This window comes from Aquarana catesbeiana, linkage group LG07 (genome assembly GCF_042186555.1).
Source record: "Aquarana catesbeiana isolate 2022-GZ linkage group LG07, ASM4218655v1, whole genome shotgun sequence".
Lineage (NCBI taxonomy): Eukaryota > Metazoa > Chordata > Amphibia > Anura > Ranidae > Aquarana > Aquarana catesbeiana.
Genome location: NC_133330.1, coordinates 273,847,279 through 273,869,440, shown reverse-complemented (window position 1 = coordinate 273,869,440; position 22,162 = coordinate 273,847,279). Strand labels below are relative to the sequence as shown.

The window sequence follows — 22,162 nt, the reverse complement described above, 5'->3', positions numbered from 1 at the left end:
CAACTCCAGTCCTCAAGGCATCCCAACAGGTCATGTTTTCAGGCTTTCCATTATTTTGCACAGGTGATTTGATCAGTTTCACTGCCTTAGTAATTACCACAGCTGTTTCATCTGAGGGAAATCTTGAAAACATGACCTCTTGGTGCGTCTTGAGGACTGGAGTTGAGAAACATTGCCTTATATCATTTATAAATATATTAAAAAGTAAGGGTCCCAACACTGAACCTTGGGGTAAACCACAAATAACCTTAGACCATTCAGAATGTGAATCATTAACTACTATTTTCTTAATACAGTCTTTTAGCCAGTTTTCTATCAATTTACAAACTGATTTTTCAAGCCTGTAGACATTACATTACACATTAGCTGTGTGTGGGGAAGCACATCAAACTCTTTTGCAAAATCTTAAGTCTCGTACACACGATTGGATTGTTGGCCAACAAAACCATGGACTTTTGTCCGAAGGGCGTCGGCCCAAACCTGTCTTGCATACACATGGCCACACAATTATTGGCCAACAATTACGAACGTAGTGACATACTATGTTGTTTTTCAGCTCCTTAGCGCCACCCTTTGGGCTCCTTCTGCTAATTTTGTGTTAGTAGAAGTTTGGTGAGTGTTGATTCACGTTTTTCATTTCACACTTTTCATTTCGCACTTTTCAGTTTGTGCTTTTCAGTTCGTTTCTGAACGGCCGTTCGTCAACCAGCCATGTTGCGGAATCGGAGGAGATAACGTGTTATTTATTATTGGCCTTGGAGTTATTGCTTTGACATTATTTTTGTGGTTGAAAACGGATTTGATGTGGTATATTTTCTATATCTTTGGATGCATAGAATGCACGTTTTGGTTCTATTGTAAGTTCTATTGGCAGATAGCATGTCTAATTTTATTTGTTTTCCTTTTTTAATGCACAATAAAAAAAATTGTGGAGAATAATACTTGGCTATGTGTTTTACTTCAAATGACAGTTTTGGAGTAGGCCATTACATTTAAAAAAATACAATGTAAAATTGACAAGGGACACCAACAAAAAAAAGCCTTTGAAAATTTGTTTGCAATAACTCCATCATTATCACCAGCAAAGCAGTTTCATTATTATCCCATTAAAGAAGAAGAGAATTGTGCACTGCATTTCGAGATTTCATAATTTGCCACGTCACGAATATTAATTCTCCATTACGAACGCTAGTTGACAAGACCGACCGCTTCTGGCTCGTCCTTGCTTCCGAGCATGCGTGTTTGTACTTTGGACTTTTGTCCGATGGACTTGTGTACACACGCTCGGAAAATCCGACAACACACATTTGTTCACGGAAAATTTGAAAACCTGCTAGCCAACATTTGTCCACGGAAAATCCGACAACAATTGTCCAATTGTAGCAAATGTAGCATACTCACAGTTGGATTTTCCGCCAACAGCCTGTCATCACACATTTCCCGTCGGAAAGTCCGATCGTGTGTACAAGGCTTAAGTATACTATATCCACAGATACAGCTTTGTCTAAGGCAGTGGTTCTCAACTCCAGTCCTCGGGACCCACCAACAGGCCAGATTTTAAGTATTACCTTGGGGAGTTGCAGACTAGAATACTGCAATCACTGAGCAGCAAGTAATATCACCTGTGATGTATTTCAGCTATCTTGCAAACCTGGCCTGTTGGTGGGTCCTGAGGACTGGAGTTGAGAACCACTGGTCTAAGGTTTTGCTTACCTCCTCATAAAAAGAAATCAGATTTGTTTGACAACGTCTGTCTTTCATGAGTCCATGCTGTCTGTTGCTTAAAATATTTTTTTCTAGCAAGAACTCATCTAAGTGGTCTTTTATTAAACTCTCCAGTATCTTCCTAACTATAAAAGTTAAACTAACAGGTCTGTAGTTACTTGGTACCCTTTTTAAATATAGACACCACATTGGCCTTGCGCCAATCCAGTGGTACTATGTTAGTCATTAAAGAGTCCCTAAAAATTAGAAACAATGGCTTTGAAATGACAGAGCTCAATTCTTTTAGGAAATGTGGGTATATGCCATCTGGTCCAGGTGCTGCATGCATCTTTATGCTACCTAAATATATTTGTACCATATCAGTTTTGAGCCATAATGGTTCATGTGGGGATATGTCAATATCATCCCCACTATGGACTTGAGCTTCCCCATGCTCCTTTGTATACACAGAGCTGAAGAAGGTATTTAATAAATTAATTAATTTAATAAATCGTGACTAGATTATTTTAAAAAGGGCCTACATGCTCAGACCTGTCCATTTTACTATGAATTTATTTTTAGCCTTTTAAACATATTGCCCATGGGAATATATTTAGCAGTGAGTTCACATACAGTCTTTTTGAAGAATTCCCATTTCTGTTCTGTGTTCATTGATGCCAATATTCTCTCCCAGTCTAAGTCTTGGAGAGCAGCCCTCATCCTTGGAAAATTTGCTCTTCTAAAATTAAGTGTTTTTATCTTTCCAGAATGTGTTTGTTGCTTACATTAAATTAAATCATGTTATGGTCACTGCTACCCAGATTTTCTTTTATATGAACATTAGTAATCAGCTCAGTATGTTTGAGATTACCAGGTCCAGCAAAGCATCGTTTCTAGCTGGGGCCTCTATGATTTAAAATTATTGCCCTTTAACTGCTACAGCAGTGCCATTACTCCAGTCAATATCAGGGTAGTTAAAATCCCCCATTATTATCACTGTCTCAGACCTTGCAGCCCTTTCCACCTGTGCAAGGAGAGTCCACCTCCTCATTAACACTGGGTGACCTGTAACAAACTCCAATCATTTACTTTGAACCACACACACATGCTGCCTTCGTATCAAAGCACTCGATTCCGCTGCAGCTTGTTGTGAATTCATGAAGGAATACATTTTATATTTACTGGCAGAAATATGAGAGTTTCTTAGGCCTCAAAAGAAAGCAGATGAACCAGGATTATTGCAGTTATTGAACTTTTGCCCTTTTGGAGACCTTTAGAACAAAATAAACGTTCTCATGTTTTTCCAAGTTTTTCTACTACATCAAATATTGAAGACTTTTACAAGCATGTATTGTGAGGAAAACTCGATGGAACAATGGCTGCTCCCGTCACAAAACAAGGAGATATTTACATGGTATTAGTGAATAAACTAAAACTACCCTTACAGCCATAGGAAACAAGGTTATACAGACTATTATCACATAGAAACAACCTCACCTGGCCTAAACCTATTGTGTTCAAGTGAGGGACTGTTTAAATAGCTAACACCTTGGCTAACAAAACCCATTGTGTGAATTTTTAGGAACTGTTTAGACAAACAAGTCATCTCTAAACATCCAGTGGGAAAGATTTGAAGTTGGTGCAAGTCAAAAATATTTTAAAAGTATCTATAAGGTTATTATAAGTCATTTCAAACTATCTATGACATTGTAGGTCACAGAGACATATTATAATTTTGATATCTGCGGACCCAACAACTTTGGTATGAAGAAAATATATATGAAAGTGTGATTTTATAAGTATAAGTGTTTTAAGAAACGAATTAGTATTAGGAAAAACATATAATTATGATTATAACTATATAAGACTGTAGCCTATTCTTAGATAAACAAATATTCATTGGAGATACCAGAAGTTATACAGGTATCCATATAGATAATCATTTTTTTGTAGTATTGATTAATATATATAACAACATGTGTCTTTCATAGATAGACCAGTTTTTATAGACATACATTTATAGAGACACAGATATATAACCAAGTTATGTAATGGTGACTAATCAAACTTATACTGAGCGTATTTTACATTAGACCGATTACCAGAATATTTAAAGCTATATACTATCCTTACCATTATATACATTATGAAAATAGAACGTATTAACTTAAAAGGATAGACTCAAAACACATGTGAGACACCTGGTGGTTGAAGGTGGTATTATTTGAAATCACTAAATTTACGAGAAAGGTAAATGATTAAGTTTATAACCAATAGAAAGAAGCCACGTTCTTTTGGGCAGAGCCATTATAATTTTTATGGTCTTATTATCTGAAATGGTATTTAGAGGCAAGTAAGATGCCAGGAGAGAGGAAGGAGAAAGGAAAAGAGAAAAAGATGGAGAGGAAGTGAGCTCAGGGGGAGAGCTCAGAAGGAAGCTCAGGGATCCATCCTGAGGGGGGACACTGGGAGACACACACACTCCCAGACTGACACTCATGCACCATGCATGAATACATATCTTTACATTCATGAAGATTCCTCAACACCTAATACTTAGAACTCGGAGGTCACAAGAAGTAAATCCTCTTTAAGAGTATCCATTTTGAAACTACGGCAGCCATCTTAACTCTGGTAACCAGCCAATAGGAACAGTAGCCATCCTGGAATGGGTAATTATGTCATGTTGATTTTATCTTGTACTGTATGTTCTCTCAAATATTGATATGTTTTCTCAAATATTGATGTGTTGAATATTATACAATTGATAATCATTCTCCCGAATCAATAACCGCCTTGTAGATTTTTTTCTAAAGATTCAAATTTTTCACTATATTTTTCTTTTTGCATAGTTGCCACATTTATTGACAAAACAAACATCTAAATTATTTCACATTTTAACCACTTACTTACCTGCAGTATAGTAACGGTTGTACGTGTGAAATACAGACGTTCTGTTTAATTGTCAAGTTCACAATGTTATTGATTCTACCGAGAAGTTATCATGGTGGTATTATGTCAAAGGGACGGTACGCCCATTTTTGCAAGTGTTTTTATTGATTTTCAAGACGTTCATGTAACGCAATCGGTATCTTAATTTCATGTGATTATTTGTGTTTGTTAACCAATAAATGACTATTTTGTATGCTCACACGTCTCCGTGAATAAGTTTCACATGCATAGACTGTGTCATATAGATTGATTTTGTATCTTAAAAATATCCTCGTTAAAAATTACTCAATAGTAATTATTGTGCAGGAAACCTGTCCTTAAAAAGGCACAACTCATTATTCACGACAAGCTGCGTGACACTCCACTTGCCATTGAGGCTCTTGACGGGAGACCGCTACAGCCTGCCCATGTGATTCATGAGACGGTTCCATTGTCCATGGCTGTAGGGGCTCTTCACCATGAGTTAATCCAATTCCAGGTTATTTCCTCACCTGAGTTTCCCCTGGTTATTGGTTATCCTTGGTTACAGAGGCACAAACCCTCTTTTGATTGGCTCCGTGCTGAGGTTCTCTCCTGATCACCACAATACAGTGAGACATGCTTCCAGAAGGTAGCCATGGTCCTGTGCACGTCTTCACTCTCCTCCTTGCTGGAGGAGTACCACGATTTTAGTGATGTCTTTGACAGAGGTCAAGCCAGTAGTTTTCCTCTGCACCGGCCGTAGGATTGCGCAATTGACCTTCAACCTGGTGCCATACTCCCTCGTGGCGAGGTTTACCCTTTGTTGGTCTTGGAGTATAAGGCCATGGAGGAGTATGTTGCAGACGCACTTTCTCGAGGTTTCATCCGCAAATCCTCGTCTCCTGTTGGTCTCCGGAGTCCATTAACGCCTTTGAGAGTCTCAAGGCTGCCTTTGTTTCTGCTCCTGTGTTGGCACATCCTGATCCTACGTTACCTTTTATCCTTGAGGTTGATGCTTCTGAGACTGGTGTTGGCGCCCTTCTGTCTCAACATCCTACCTCTGAGAGTGCTATGCATCCTTGTGGCTACTTTTCCAAGAAATTGTCACCTGCAGAGTGCAATTATGAGACTGGTGACAGAGAGCTGTTGGCAATCATTTTAGCCCTGAAAGAATGGAGACATCACCTTGAAGGTACCACTGTGCCGGTTCTCATTCTTACCATAAGAATCTCACATTCTTGTCTGAGGCTAAATGCCTTTCTCCCAGAAGGGCGCAATGGGCTCTTTTCTTGTCAAGTTTCAATTACATTGTGTCATTCTTACCCGGTACTATGAATGTAAGGGCTGATACCTTGTCACAACAATTTTCTTCCACTTTCAAGTTGGAGTCGGTTCCAGTTCCTGTGATTCCTCCTGATCATATTCTGGCTACGGTTCACACCAGTCTCACTTCTCCTTTAGGTGACAAGATTCTTGCTGCTCAGGTGCATGCTGCTCCTGAGAAACCTTGTGACCGCTGCTTTGTCCCAGAGAGTCTCCGTACTGCCGTGCTCCAGACTTACCATTCTCCCGAGGCAGCTGGCCACCCTGGGAAGAATCAACTCGTTTGGGCCATTTCCCAACAATTCTGGTGGCCTTGTCTACGTGCTGTTATAACTACCTTCGTAGCTGCCTGTTCCGTGTGTGCTCAGAGTAAGACTCCACAACATCTTCCAGTGGGCCTCCTACAACCCATACCCAACTGAGAAAGGCCCTGGACCCACCTGTCTATCGATTTCATTTTGGAGTTACCCAACTCCCAGGGCAACACAGTTATCCTTATGGTGGTTAAGCGGTTCTCAAAGATGTGTCATTGTATTCCACTTAAGAAGTTGCCCACTTCTAAAGAACTGGCTTCCATTTTTGCTCGGGAGATCTTTCGCTTACATGGGATAGCCAAGGTGATTGTCTCAGACAGGGGTAGTCAGTTTGTGCCCCGGTTCTGGCGAACCTTTTGTACACAGTTGGGAATTCAGCTTGCTTTTTCCTCTGCGTATCACCCGCAGTCTAATGGAGCTACAGAACCAGCCAATCAGTCCTTGGCTTCCTGATTGTCCCCGTTTATGGCAAATTATGGTTACCAACCTTCCATGTTGCCTGACTTGTTTGTTCCACAGAGTATTTCTGCGTTAGAGGAGCATCTCTGTGGTCTTCGTTCCAATTGGGCACAAGTCCAGGAGGCTTTGCATCATGCTAATGATAGGTACAGACTCCATGCTGACCACAGACTCCTGCCTGCACCTTCCTACCAGGTTGGAGACAGGGTCTGGCTGTCATCTTGCAACCTCTGACTTCGTGTTCCCTCACTGAAGTTCTTGTCACAACAATTTTCTTCCACTTCCAAATTGGAGTCTGTTCCAGTCCTGTGATTTCTCCTGATCATATTGTGGCTACGGTTCGCACCAGTCTCACTTCTCCTTTGGGTGACAAAATTCTTGCTGCTCAGGTACATGCTCCTCCTGAGAAACCTTGTGACTGCTGCTTTGTCCCAGAGAGTCTCCGTACTGTCGTGCTCCAGACTTACCATTCTCCCAAGGCAGCTGGCCACCCTGGGAAGAATCAACTCGTTTGGGCCATTTCCCAACAATTCTGGTGGCCTAGTCTACGTGCAGATGTAACTACCTTTATAGCTGCCTGTTCCATGTGTGCTCAGAGTAAGACTCGATGACATCTTCCAGTGGGCCTCCTACAACCCATAGCCAACTGAGAGAGGCCCTGGACCCACCTCTCTATGGATTGGGCAACACAGTTATCCTTATGGTGGTTGAGTGGTTCTCAAAGATGTGTCATTGTATTCCACTTAAGAAGTTGCCCACTTCTAAAGAACTGGCTTCCATTTTTGCTCGGGAGATCTTTTGCTTACATGGTCTACCCAAGGTGATTGTTTCGGACAGGGGTAGTCAGTTTGTGTCCTGGTTCTGGAGAGCCTTTTGTGCACAATTGGGAATTCAGCTTGTTTTTTCCTCTGCGTATCACCCGCAGTCTAATGGGGCTGCAGAACGAGCCAATCAGTCCTTGGCTTCCCGATTGTCCCCGTTTATGGCAAATTATGGTTTCCAACCTTCCATGTTGCCTGACTTGTTTGTTCCACAGAGTATTTCTGCGTTAGAGGAGCATCTCTGTGGTCTTCGTTCCAATTGGGCACAAGTCCAGGAGGCTTTGCGTCATGCCAACGATAGGTGCAGACTCCATGCTGACCACAGACGCCTGCCTGTGCCTTCCTACCAGGTTGGAGACAGGGTCTGGCTGTCATCTCGCAACCTCTGACTTCTATTCCCTCACTGAAGTTCGCACCTAGGTTTATTGGGCCTTTCCGTATTCTTCGCAGGTTTAACCCAGTGGCTTACGCATTAGACCTTCCTTCTAATATGCGAATGTATTTCATGCCTCCTTATTAAAATCTTTGGTCTGCAATTGCTTTACCAACTCAGTGCCACATCCTCACCCTGTACAGGTTGAGAACCATGAAGAGTATGAAGTACAGTCCATTGTTGGCTCCCGTGGGTTCCGTGGGCGCATACAGTGCCTGGTGCATTGGAACGGGTACGATCCGGAGGAACGCTCTTGGGTCTCATCCTCGGACGTTCACGCCCCTGTCCTCCTCTGTGATTTCATAGACGTTTTCCCCTCAAGCCTGGTGGTCCTCCGAGGGGAAGGGGTCATTGAGGAGGGGGTACAGTCAGGGCTGGGCTCAGCCCTTCCTTCTTTCAACTGGCCACCCAGCTGTCGGCTAATTGCCAGCTCCCATCTCTCTCCACAGTTACTCAGCTGTTGATGATCCTGCTCGTCAGTCCTGCCTACTTAAGCCATCCAGTCCAGAGGAGCTCTGCCTTCGCCTTGGTTACATCACAAGAAACTCCTCCTACGTTCCTGTTTAAACACTGGCTTTGCTGACATCCCTTCTGGCTCCAGATCCTGTTTGCTGTTCCATTATATTTATCTCTAACTTCTGGCTTGGCTGACTATCCATTCCGGTTTCTGAACTTTGGCTATTTTTTTACTACGTTTGTTTTTTTACTTGTATTATTAAACAAGTGTGATTTAACTGTACTTCATTCTCAGCCTGATTTCATGGTTTCTGAAACTCCTGCAGCTACCTCTCACCACTCTCCAGCTCTTGATGGAAATGCCAATATTTTCCTGCTTCTGGGCAGAGACATGCCAAAGGGTACACAAGGCTCAACAAAAAAATCATCATGCCACGTGACGCGCCATATGCCCAATGCCTTGAATTTGTGCAGGAAGTGTTTATGAGAGATCATGCTGAGCCTGCAGTACCTCTCAAAGAAGAAGAGGAATGTTGGTACCTCCCATGCTTTTATGTGTACCATCCTCACAAGCCAGACCAGGTCAGGCTGGTCTTCGACTCAAGTTCCCGATATGAAGAAGTTTCCCTCAATGATGTCCTCACCGGCCTAATCTGAACTACAACCTTATAGGAGTTTTGCACTGCTTCAGAGCCAGTTGCTATTCTGCCCAACATTCAGCAAATGTTCCACTGTTTCATAATTTGAGAAGACAACAGAAACTTCCTCAGGTTCCAATGGTATTGCAACAATGTCAGCGAATGAAAGTACATGTTTTTGGTAACAGCCCTACTTATTCTCTAGTAATTTATGGGCTGAGAAGTATAGCTCAAAAAGGTGAGCTCAGGATATGCTTGCCACTTACAACCTCTGGCTTCACAAAACAATGATAAGGTAATGAAAGCATTTCCTTCTGATGACTATGCTTTAGTGTAAAGGGACTCCAAGCTGGGAACAGATCTTTCTCTTATGCAATGTAGCCTCGGATTGCTTTGAGGTGTCAAACAAGACACATTCACATTTAAAGTATCACTTTGTAACAAACCCTTCATGAAACAAGGAGTTTTGTATAATGTGAACAGTATTTACAATGCTCTGGGTTTCATAACCCTTTACAATTCAGGGTAAGATACTTCTAAAACAGCTTACTTTTGAAAACACAGATTGGAATACCCCAACACTCAGAGAGAAACAACAAAGATGGGAATCATGGAAATAGTCCCTAAAAGTACTAAAACAACTTCAGATACCATGCTCTTACATTTCTTCATTCCTAACAAATACCAACAGAAGACATCCATGTTTTCTCTGATGCTTCCATTAAACAATAGCTGTGGTAGCCTACCTCAAAGTTATAGAACCAAGAGACAAAGTGATGCCGCGTACACACGGTCGGACTTTCCGGCATACTTGGTCCGGCGGACCAGAGTGTGCCGGACAATCCGCCCGTGTGTGGGCGGCGGCGGACTTTTCCGGCGGACTTCTTCCCAAAAGCCCGCCGGACCTAGATTTGAAACAAGTTTTAAATCTTTCCGTAGGACTCAGTTTCGGGCGGAAAGTCCGCTCGTGTGTGTGCTGGTCCGACGGAAAGCCCGCTCGTGTGTAGGCTGGTCCGACGGACCAGATACGACGCGAGGGCAGGGTATTGCATCTCGCGCTCTCTGCAATAGGAAAAACAAATTTTCCTATTGCGGTGAGCGCGGTGCATGCCAGGCCCTTAGGTCTGGTATGGATTATAAAGGGAACCCCCTACGCCGAAAAAACGGCGTGGGGTCCCCCCTAAAATCCATACCAGACCCCGATCCGAGCACGCAGCCTGGCCGGTCAGGAAAGGGGGTGGGGACGAGCGACCATTATTGGTGTCAGTGAACTCAGTAATAACCCCCAGCACTGGTTTCAGTGGCATTAATATCTCCCAGCACTGGTGTCAGTGGTGGCAATGATTACCCCCAGCATTGGTGTCAGTGGACTCAGTATTAACCCCAGCATTGGTGTCAGTGGACTGAATTATAACCCCCAGCATTAGTGTAAGTATTATTAACCCCCACACTGGTGGTCACAGGCAGTGAAATTAAACCCTGCATCGGTCCTCAGTGGCAGTGAAAGTTAACCCACCATAACTCTGGTGGTCACAGAAGTAAAGTTTACTAAAAGTTAAAAGTATATAAAAAAAGAGCTAGCACATTCTGTGGGGAAAGACTTCATATTAATAGTAGTAAGCGCAGCGCTGTCAGTTAAGAGATGACAAAAATAGATATAAGCATATAACCTCCAGCACACAGGTGTGGAAAAGTGCAAATAAAATAAAATCAGTGGCATAAGTTCATGCAAATGCTCATAGATCTTTAAGGACTGGTGCTTGGAAAGTGAGACACAAATTAGGAGAGTCCTCCATAGTCACCCCAAAAATGCAGCCTCTTACCATAAGGGTTTGAAAACCCCCAAAAATGGTCAAATAGTGCAGTTTTAAACCTCCAGATAAGAGTTATCAATCCGTTCACTGTATATGCACCACTGCTGTACCATAAAAGCCAGATTTCTTTCAGAAAAACATACGTTAAAAAGAGAACAAAAAAGGGGGGAAACACTATAAGCTCATCCAATTTAGTCCAGATTGAATGGGGAATAAAAAATGACTTAGAAAAATGCCTTCCCAATAAGACAATCTGTTCACAACGTCAGTTGGAGGTATTTAACGCAGACTGCTTGAAACATTGCTACAGGGCAAACAGACTCAATAAGTACATTGTATGGTGTGTGAAAGCGAGGATTATGATCATTTCATATCCATGACCTGTATCCATTCCTCATCACTGAGACTATTGGGTCTCCTACATATGGACTTGAACAAAGGGAATAATGACATGAGACAAGACGTCAAACGGTGAGCTGTATCAACCCCCATACGATTGAAGGGGGTATTTACTCAGATTTAAAATCCGTTTGACCCTTCAGTTTGTTCCTATGGATTCACTTCACTAACTACCAGTATATTCAAGTAGATCCTGTAAGCAATGAAGTCAACCTTGCTGCTGTCTTTCCAGGTGGAAAGTTTATAACACAGTACAATGCAAGTGCAATTTTTATTTAATCGGACAGTTGCCCTTGTTACTTGTGCGGTGCTGTTAGAGGAGGAGACCCTGACAGGAATTTAGTGCTTAAGGGACAGGTATTTATGAGCTACTAGGCACGTATACAATGGGAGGATTCCCTACACTGAACAAACCAGCATCTTATTAGCGGCCCTATGCAACATTTTCTATCTTAAAAACCACCTTCTAGTTGTTGATAGTGGCATAGAATTACCCTATAGACTAAATTATATATAGGGTTCCTGAAGTACCACCTTCCCAAGCTCCTTTGAATCATTGTGAACCTGTACCATCATTCAGAATACCATTTTCTGCCTCATCCTTTTTCTTACCTATGATTGAATAAATCCCCATAGATCCCGAAGAAGCGTTTCCTTTACACGCAACATGTAGAGCAGAATTGAGCACTTTATCACACGCTACCTTGTCAAGCTCTATAACTTTCAAGAATGATCAGTTTGGTCTTTGGGGTTTTTGATTACATTGTTGTAGGCGGTGTGTTACTCATGCTCATAGGCTAATTTTTGTGAATGAATTATATGAGGAACTTATGTAATTGTTTTGATTTTAAACTTGTAATAAATATCAATTTTTTATAAGATTGTGTTATGCCTAAAAAGTCCATCATCTGAAAATCATAAAATTCTCCTATTTATTTAATCGGAGTTCAAATACGAATCCCCAAAACAGATAATATCACTATTTTGTAAATTTTGAACTGTTTTTTTTTTTTTTTCTGACAGTATACATCCAGTTCATGAGACTGCTTTGAGGAGAGTTTATTTTCGTAGGGTGGATGAGAGCTGTCTATGATTGGTTGTGGTGGTCAACTGTGTCCCATTAAGACTATTGTCTTAATTTTAATTAAATGTGTTGGAGACGGGTGTGTATATATATATATATATATATATATATATATATGTATATATATATATATATATATATATATATATATATATATATATAAACTTTTTCTACTTTTTTCTAAATTTATTATGTGGCAATTTGTGGACATTAAATAAAGATATTTAGTTCAATCCGGTAGTTCCTCTTTGAAGAATATTCTTTGGGAACCTTTTCTGTTTTTTTCCTATACGTTAAAAAGAGAACAAGGCAATCTCATAGTGTAGTAAAAATCACAAACGATAAAAAGCCAGCATATCAAATGGAAGTTTCAAACCATCAAGATGGTCACAGTCCGTGCCGGTGCTCGATGACATCACATGCCAAGGGTGAAGTCACAAAAATAAATGATCGTTTGCGATTTTTACTCTTATCGGGATGTTTAAATCTGCACTATTTGACCATTCCTTGGGGTGGTAAAATCTTCCTGGTAAGAGACTGCATTATTGGGGTGACAGTGGCGGACTTTCCTAATTTGTGTCTCACCTTCCAGTCACCAGTCCCTACAGATTAATGAGCATTTGCATGGACTTATGTAATTGACTTGATTTTATGTGTTTACCTATTTATCTATTTTTTGTAATCTCTTAACTGATAGCGCTGCACTTATAAGTTTACCCCCCTACATTGGTGGTCAGCGGCAGTGAAAGTTACTCCTGCCTGCATGCTGGAGGCTACTGGCAGTGAAATATCCCACTCCCCACATTTGTGAAAGTTTCAGTGAAAGTTAACTGCCCTACATTGGTAGTCAGTGGCAGTGAAATTAACCCCCCTTACAATTGTCGTTACTGACAGTGATAAATTAATTCCACCCCCACCCCATTGGGGGTCAGTGGCAGTGAAATTTAGTACCAACCCCACCCTTCTGCATTGCTGGGCATGGCAGTAAAAGTTGACTCCCCCCTCATAATCTCCTCACTCCCCATTACTAGACATGGCATTAAAAGTTTAACTCCCACCCCCCTTACCTGGTCACATGCTCCCACGCCTCTCTTTCTCACTCCTCAGCCCAAGATTGCTCCAAGCCCACCAGTACAGTCTTTCACTGGCAGCACTGGAACAAGAGACCATTCCAGTGTCTGGCACGATACAGAGGGCCAGTGGGCCACATGGGCCCCCCAGGCCACGTGTTGGACAGCAGGGCCCTGAATAATCGCCACCATTGAAAAATAAATTATCTAAATTATCTTATTTTGGCCTAGAGATGGGCTTTAAAAACCAAAACACACTTGGTAACATGTTGAATATAGTCAATTATATTATGCACAGAAACATCACACCTTGACCAGAACAGTTTTAATACAGTAGTGGCATTATGCATCCAGCAAATGCATTATTAATTTACAGTCAAGCTCTTCCAGTCCAGCTCTCTACGGTTCCCCACCTCATCTCTAAATTCCCCTTAAATAGATACTTTGGGTTACAGGCTGGCCACCATCTCCTCCAGCCACCATTTTTCCAGCTTAGCCGCTTCAGCCCCACTTCACACATTTAAAGAAAGCATATAGATAAATAAGTAAAGTGCTACCAAAAAAAGTCTCCTCAAAATTACAATCCACACATAGAAAATACAGTGTTAAAAAAATGTCCATTCACCATGGGCTTCTTATGCACAAAAACATCCAGACCACAGTCCATAACATGTACAAAAATGTCCCACATCCTGGATAATATATGAGTATATATTCTCAGGGTTTTTTCCAGCCAGAATGTGGTAGATCTGTTCTGCCACCTGTGGCGGTGGCCCTGTACACTATACACTGTTATTTCTTATCACTTGTAAACACAGAAGCCCGGCTGGTTTGTAACAAGTGACAGATACCTCTCCTAGCAGCTCCCATAGAACTCTCCTTGCCTGACACACAAAGCGGGGAAATGGGAGTGGCAGCTGCCGTTGCACAGTATGTATATGGGCTGCAGGGAGGGTATCCCATGCTGAGCTGCAGTCTTGTGTCTGAATGCCAATGGCCACCTGCTGCCTGCTGGTTGATCTTGCTGTTGATGTAGGTGCTGGCCACTGGGGAATAAGTGGAACCCCAAAATAAGACAGGGCGGCTGCTGGGAGTTAAGCAGATGAGGACAGTGGGAGGGGGGATCGTGTGTGCAGAGGAGAGGACTGTGGGAGCTGAAGAAGATGGCTGCAAACCTTAGCTGTTGAGGAGAAGGGGTGGGGGGGTGCAGAGATAAGCTGCACTCCTGAGCTATGCATTCTGAGCATAACGCACTTCTGAACCCTGCATTCTGAGCATATTGCACTCCTGAACCCTGCATTCTGAGCGGAATGCACTACTAAATCCTGCATTCTGAACGTAACACACTCCTGAACCCTACATTTTGAGCATAAAGCACCCCTGAACCCTGCACTCTTTGCATAGTGCACACCTGATCCTTGCATTCTGAGCATAATGCATGCCTGAACCCTGCATTATGAGCATAATGCATTACTGAACCCTGCATAGTGAGCATAACACACTTCTGAACCCTGCATCCTGAGCATAACACACTCCTGAACCCTGCATTCTGAGCATAATGCACTTCTGAACCCTGCTTTCTAAGCGTAATGCACTCCTGAAGCCTGCATTCTGAGCATAACACACTCCTGAACTCTGCATTCTGAGCATAACACACCATGTTGGGACTTATCGTACAGCACAGGAGAGCGAACATTGTGGTATTTTCCAATGTGGAAATCTCAGAACTGGGTGTAAAGAAATACAAATCCTTTGCCATTTAAAACAGCTGCTTTATACACTATGGGATTGATTTACTAAAACTGGCACGTGCAAAATCTCGTGCGGCTGTTTATGGTAGCCAATCAGCTTCTTACGTGAGCTTGTTCAATTAAGCTTTGACAAAAAAAAAATACTTGAAGCTGACTGATGTCTTTGCAGAGCTGCACCAGATTTGGCACTCTCCAGTTTTAGTAAATCAACCCCTATGTATATTTTCTGTGTATTTATTGTAGGCATAGGCATTTACAGGCGTTTAGAAAAGAAGTGTTTACCGGCTGAAAAAAACATGTTCAGGAGAGGAACTTTTGAGCAGAGAAAACACTTGATGTGTTTAAACGGTAAAGGCGTTCATTCATTCCAGTGGCCAGAATAAATTAATGGTCAATGGAGTCCTTTAACACGCAAAAACTTAACGTGCCTAAACGCCCCCTAAAGGAATGTGCAATAAGTGGCTTTAGGTGTGTTTTTAAAGCAGCTTTTTCCTGCCGGTAGTAAAAGGCATTCAGAGGAGAAAGTCAAATGCCCAGTGTGCATGAGGCCTAATGCATGACAATTATATCACTTAACAGCCAAAAAAACAGTCAACCTAAATTAACCCTTTCATTATTGGCCACACATTTCTTACTAAAGGTAGCTTTAGTCTACTGGTCTTTCCAATACAAAGAACACTTCTCTACATACAAATTAATTAGGGGAAGAAATAATGTTCCAAATATATTATTGGTTACCTTCTGATGAGCTGGAAGTAGAAATAAATTGAGATTCTTCAGAAGATTCTTCAGAAGATTCTTCAGATGATTCTTCAGAAGATTCTTCAGATGATTCTTCAGAAGATTCTTCAGATGATTCTTCAGATGATTCTTCATAGGATTCTTCAGATGATTCTTCATAGGATTCTTCAGATGATTCTTCATAGGATTCTTCAGATGATTCTTCATAGGATTCTGAACTATAGGATTCTGAACTATAGGATTCTGAACTATAGGATTCTGAATTTGAGGAAAGTATGTAGAATTCAAATGATTTAGGCCAGGGACCACATTTACTCGATTTCACTCCATTGTTTATGGAACCGTCATATGAATTACGCCCATCTGTCTTGTGAACTAAATTACGCCCACCTTCATTATTCATTATTCCTACATGGATTGCAGCCAGGCATATAGATGAGTCCTAAAATACAGAAAATAATTTTTTTTTTCTTTTTCAAATATAATTTCTAAATAATCAGTAAGTAGTAAGTAGTCCCACTTACTTCTGTATACACAATATCTCCTTTAACAAGCATTTTCTGGGTAATGCATCCTCTTGGACATGTTACTCTTAAAAGCAAAAGTAAATCAAAATCTTACTATCCTTATGATAATGATATTGAAATATGATCAGATGTACATGTATACATACATGGTTAATGGTTCTTTGAGCACTTCTCCAGTCGTAGAACATGAAGCATCAACTATAATATAAAACCAAAACCCAATTTATATCACATATCAAGTAATCACACACGAAAGTAATAAACATATTGTATACTCCGTAACCATTGAGCAAGTAAGGTGGCTGATTTTAAAAAAAATTTACCAGTTACAAAAATATGATCCTGAATAAGTTGCAAAGTGAGCCTGAAGTCTCTAATAAAGCCTTTCTCAATGTTTTTACCTTGGAGGAACCCTTGAAAGAAATGTTCAGGCCTTAGGGAATCCTGAAATATTTTTTTAATCTAAAGCTTGCGGTACGTTAGTGTGATGTAATCAGTGAGTTGAAGATGTAATAATACATTTAAAAAATATAAATTAAAATGTACCTTTTTAATTTAGAACCTGGAATAGCTCAGTAACATCATTTAGGGGTATAATGTGTCAGCATTCATGCAAAATTCACAAATAATAAGCATAATATTTGTAACATGTGACATGTCAGTCTATGTTTGTTACCTCAGGGTGAATGTAACATTCCCTAACATTTAAACCTAAGAGAAAATAGCATTAGGAACATTCAACAAGAAGAGTTAAAGAACATTTGATCAAAGAGAAAAAAGCCCAACTCTAAAGGCTAAGAACATTTGGCCAGGACCGGAAACGATATGGGGAAGGCCTCAAAATGGAAAATTGTCAAATTAATGGGTGTTCAGCTGACCCTTCAGGTTTTGCTTGGAAGTTAAGTGGGAACCCTAAGCAAAAGAAACAAGAGAAAAAGCATGGGGTTACCCAAAATCCATATCATACCCTTATCCAAGCATGGAGCCTGGCTGGTCAACCCTGACCCAGTATTTGTTGGGGTCTGTAGACTGGGGGATCATTGGACTCTGGAAGCCCGGTTTAACTGTAAGGGAGTCCCTAGATACCAGCAAGGGGTACATAATACCCCTACTAAGAAACAAAAAAGAACACAGACTGGTGACATGATCTTCTCCTGCCAACTGCTCGCCGCAAATGACAGCACCCAGTCACAATGTAAGCAAAGCAGTGGGGTATCTGGGAATCTGATGATCAAATATGGATCCCCCTATATGTTCATTATAGTGATGGGGGCTAGGAGCTGTCATTTGGTGCTAATGAAGCGACATGATTAGAAGAATAAGCGTTTTTTTTAATCTGCGGATTGGTGGGCGTGGTTCATCATGATTGATGTGGATGCGATTGATGACAGATTTACATTGTAGGACATTTTCTTGTTTTAAATTGTGAGTGTTTACTTACTTCAGTTTTTTGTTGTATGAATAAGTAGGTGTATTATGTACCCCTTACTCATTTATATAGGGAGGAGCAGTATCTGGGGTTCCCTTTATTGATACTAACGGGGCCCTCCACATTCCGTTAAGCCCCATGCCCCCGCAACCACCAGGATAGGGTTGTCAGGAAAAGGCCCTTGCCTGATGTTGAGAGCATGTGGCCTGATATGGTTCAGCCCAGCTGCATGCAAAGTCAAGGGTCCAGTATGAAATTTTGGGGGGACCCCATGCGTTTTCTTTTTGTATGGGGTTCTCCTCCTGAAATCTATACCAGTCTTGAATGGCTGCAAGTGGTGGAAACCTCAGGGACCTTAGTTGAGAAATCCTGTTCTATTACAAGGAATAGGAAGCGTGATGGCACAACTGCAATGGTGGTCGTATATCTTTTAAAACCATAATAATAATCTTGAGTAATGTACTCAATAATAAAGATTTAAAGTGGTTGGAAACCTCAGACATGAAATATGAAAAAAGAACATCCTTCTACACTGTGTAATATCCTCTGTCCAAAGTACTGTGATTTCTTTCTGCAGTCTAGTTCCTTTTCCCGACACCAAGAGTTAGGGCCAATTCACACCAATGCATTTTACCTCAGTTGTAAAATGCAGATCAACAGAAGAACATCTGAAAAACAATAATTCCCCATGTGTCCTATTCATACCATAACATTGTGTTGCGCTAAAATGCAAAATATACAGTGCCTTAAAAAAGTATTAATACCCCTTAAAATTTTCCACATTTTGTCATGTTACAACCAAAAACATAAATGTATTTTATTGGGATTTTATGCGCAAGACCAACACAAAGTGGCACCTAATTGTGAAGTGGAAGGAAAATGATAAATGGCTTTCAACATTTTTTACAAATTAATATCTGAAAAGTGTGGCGTGCATTTGTATTCAGCCCCCTTTACTCTGGTAACCCTAACTAAAATCTAGCGGAACCAATTGCCTTCATAAGTCACCTAATTAGTAAATAGAGTCCACCTGTGTGTAATTTAATCTCAGTTTAAATACAGCTGTTCTGTGAAGCCCTCAGAGGTTTGTTAGAGAACCTTTGCATACAAATAGCATCATGAAGGCCAAGGAACACACTAGACAGGTCAGGCATAAAGTTGTGGAGAAGTTTAAAGCAGGGTTAAGTTATAAAAAAAATATCCCAAGCTTTGAACATCTCACAGACCACTTTTCAACAGTGTTAATTTTAGTCTTAGGACTAAAATGGCATTTTAGTTTTAGTCCCATTTTAGTCTTCTGCAATTGTTTTAGTCATATTTAGTCGACTAAATCTCCAGTACATTTCAGTAATTGCAATTTAGTTTTAGTCATAGTCTTTTGACTTAAATGGCATTTTAGTTTTAGTCTCATTTTAGTCTTTTGACTAAAATGGCATTTTAGTTTTAGTCTCATTTTAGTCTTTTGACTAAAATGGCTTTTAGTTTTAGTCGTATTTTAGTCATCTCAATTGTTTTAGCTTTAGTCATTTTAGTCGACTAAAATGTTTTAGTCGTTTTAGTCGACTAAATTAACACTGCTTTTCAATCCATCATCCAAAAATGGAAAGAGTATGGCACAACTGCAAACCTACCAAGACATGGCCGTCCACCTAAACTGACAGGCCAGGCAATGACAGCATTCATCAGAGAAGCAGCTAAGAGGCCCATGGTAACTCTGGAGGAGTTGCAGAGATCCACAGCTCAGGTGTGAGAGTCTGTCCACAGGACAACTATTAGTCGTGCTCTCCACAAATCTGGCCTTTATGGAAGAGTGGCAAGAAGAAAGCCATTGTTGAAAGAAAGCCATAAGAAATCCTGTTTGCAGTTTGTCATGTGGGGGACACAGCAAACATGTGGAAGAAGGTGTTCTGGTCAGATGAGACCAAACTTGCATTTTTTGGCATAAAAGCAAAACGCTATGTGTGGCGGAAAACTAACACTGTACATCACCATGAACACACCATCCCCACCATGAAACATGGTGGTGACAGCATTATGTTGTGGAGATGCTTTTCTTCTGCAGGGACAGGGAAGCTGGTCAGAGTTGATGGGAAGATGGATGGAGCCAAATACAGGGCAATCTTAGAAGAGAACTTGTTATGCTGTGTACACACGATCAGGATTTTGGTCGGAAAAAAGATATAATGGCTTTTCTGCTCAAGCTTTCCTTTCATACACACGGTCACACAAAAGTTTGCTGAACTTTCGACCGTCAAGAACGCGGTGACGTACAGCACTATGACGAGCCAGATTCCCGACAGGCCAGGCTCGGGCCGGGGCCAGGTCGGCTCGGTTTGGGCAGGTCCACTCTGCTTCGGCAGGGAGCATATCCGCTCCGCTCAAGCCGCCTCCCCCACCCCAGTAATGGAGGGCTCCATGTGCCGCGCTGCATGCTGGGAAGTGTAGTTTCCAGCACAGTCCCGCGCAGATTCACGTCTTCCTCACGCAGACAGGAGGCTTCAGGCAACAGCCTACTAACAAGTGAGGACCCCTGTCCACCCCTCTGTCCCCCGTCCACCCCACTGTCCCCCTGTCCACCCCACTGTCCCCCTGTCCACCCCTCTGTCCCCCCCTCTGTCCACCCCTCTGTCCACCCCTCTGTCCACCCCTCTGTCCCCCCCTCTGTCGTCCCCCTGTCCCCCCCTCTGTCCCCCTGTCCCCCCCTCTGTCCCCCTGTCCACCCCTCTGTCCATCCCATTGTCCCCCTGTCCACCCCTCTGTCCCCCTGTCCACCCCACTGTCCACCCCTCTGTCCCCCTGTCCACCCCACTGTCCCCCCCTCTGTCCCCCTGTCCACACCTCTGTTCACCCCTCTGTCCCCCTGTCCACCCCTCTGTCCCCCTGTCCACCCCTCTGTCCCTCTGTCCACCCCACTGTCCCACTGTCTCCCTGTCCACCCCACTGTCCTCCCCTCTGTCCCCCTGTCCCCCTGTCCACCCCTCTGTCCACCCCACTGTCCCCCTGTCCACCCCACTGTCCACCCCTCTGTCCCCCTGTCCACCCCTCTGTCCCCCTGTCCATCCCTCTGTCCCCTTGTCCATCCCTCTGTCCCCCTGTCCATCCCCTCTGTCCCCCTGTCCACCCCTCTGTCCATCCCACTGTCCCCCTGTCCACCCCACTGTCCCCCTGTCCATCCCCTCTGTCCCCCTGTCCATCCCCTCTGTCCCCCTGTCCATCCCCTCTGTCCCCCTGTCCTTCCCACTGTCCCCCTGTCCATCCCCTCTGTCCCCCTGTCCGTCCCCTCTGTCCCCCTGTCCGTCCCCTCTGTCCCCCTGTCCGTCCCCTCTGTCCCCCTGTCCATCCCCTCTGTCCCTCTGTCCGTCCCCTCTGTCCACACCACTGTCCCCCTGTCCATCCCCTCTGTCCACCCCACTGTCCCCCTGTCCATACCCTCTGTCCATCCCCCTGTCCATCCCTCTGTCCCCCTGTCCATCCCCCTGTCCACCCCTCTGTCCCCCTGTTCATCCCACTGTCCCCCTGTCCACCCCTCTGTCCACCCCACTGTCCCCCTGTCCACCCCACTGTCCCCCTGTCCGTCCCCTCTGTCCCCCTGTCCATCCCCCTGTCCATCCCCTCTGTCCCCCTGTCCATCCCCTCTGTCCACCCCACTGTCCCCCTGTCCATCCCCTCTGTCCACCCCACTGTCCCCCTGTCCATCCCCTCTGTCCATCACCTGTCCACCCCTCTGTCCACCCCTCTGTCCATCCCCCTGTCCACCCCTCTGTCCCCCTGTCCATCCCCCTGTCCATCCCCCTGTCCATCCCACTGTCCCACTGTCCACCCCACTGCCCCCCCCCCCCGTCCCCCTGTCCACCCCTCTGTCCATCCCTCTGTTCCCCTGTCCATCCCCTATATATATTATTATTTATTATTCATTCTTTTATTCTTTTGCACTACAAAAAAGATGTGTGCATAGGAATTTAGGAATTAGTTCATATTTTTTTTATACTATAGTGCGGCCCCCCAACAGTCTGAGGGACCGTAAACTGGCCCCCTGTCTAAAAAGTTTGAGGACCCCTGGTTTAGATCAAAGCATATTCATGTGTTATGCCCTGTACACAAGGTCGGACATTGATCGGACATTCCGACAACTTGTCTTGCATACACACGGTCACACAAAGTTGTCGGAAAATCTGATCATTCTGAACGCGGTGACGTAACACACGTACGTCGGGACTATAAATGGGGCAGTAGTCAATAGCTTTCATCTCTTTATTTATTCTGAGCATGCGTGGCACTTTGTGCGT

The 22,162-nt window shown here is 42.9% G+C and overlaps 1 protein-coding gene across 1 annotated transcript in view; it reads right to left on the bottom strand.

Moving 5' to 3' along the window:
• Positions 1 to 22,162, bottom strand: part of LOC141102974 (uncharacterized) — a 248,270-nt gene that overhangs the window by 141,802 nt on the left and 84,306 nt on the right. The window contains exons 24-26 of the mRNA XM_073592043.1: positions 16,594 to 16,645; positions 16,445 to 16,511; positions 15,918 to 16,362 (exon numbers count right to left, since the gene is read on the bottom strand). Of these exons, the coding sequence (XP_073448144.1) occupies positions 15,918 to 16,362; positions 16,445 to 16,511; positions 16,594 to 16,645 (564 nt within the window). The remainder of the gene's footprint in view (positions 1 to 15,917; positions 16,363 to 16,444; positions 16,512 to 16,593; positions 16,646 to 22,162) is intronic.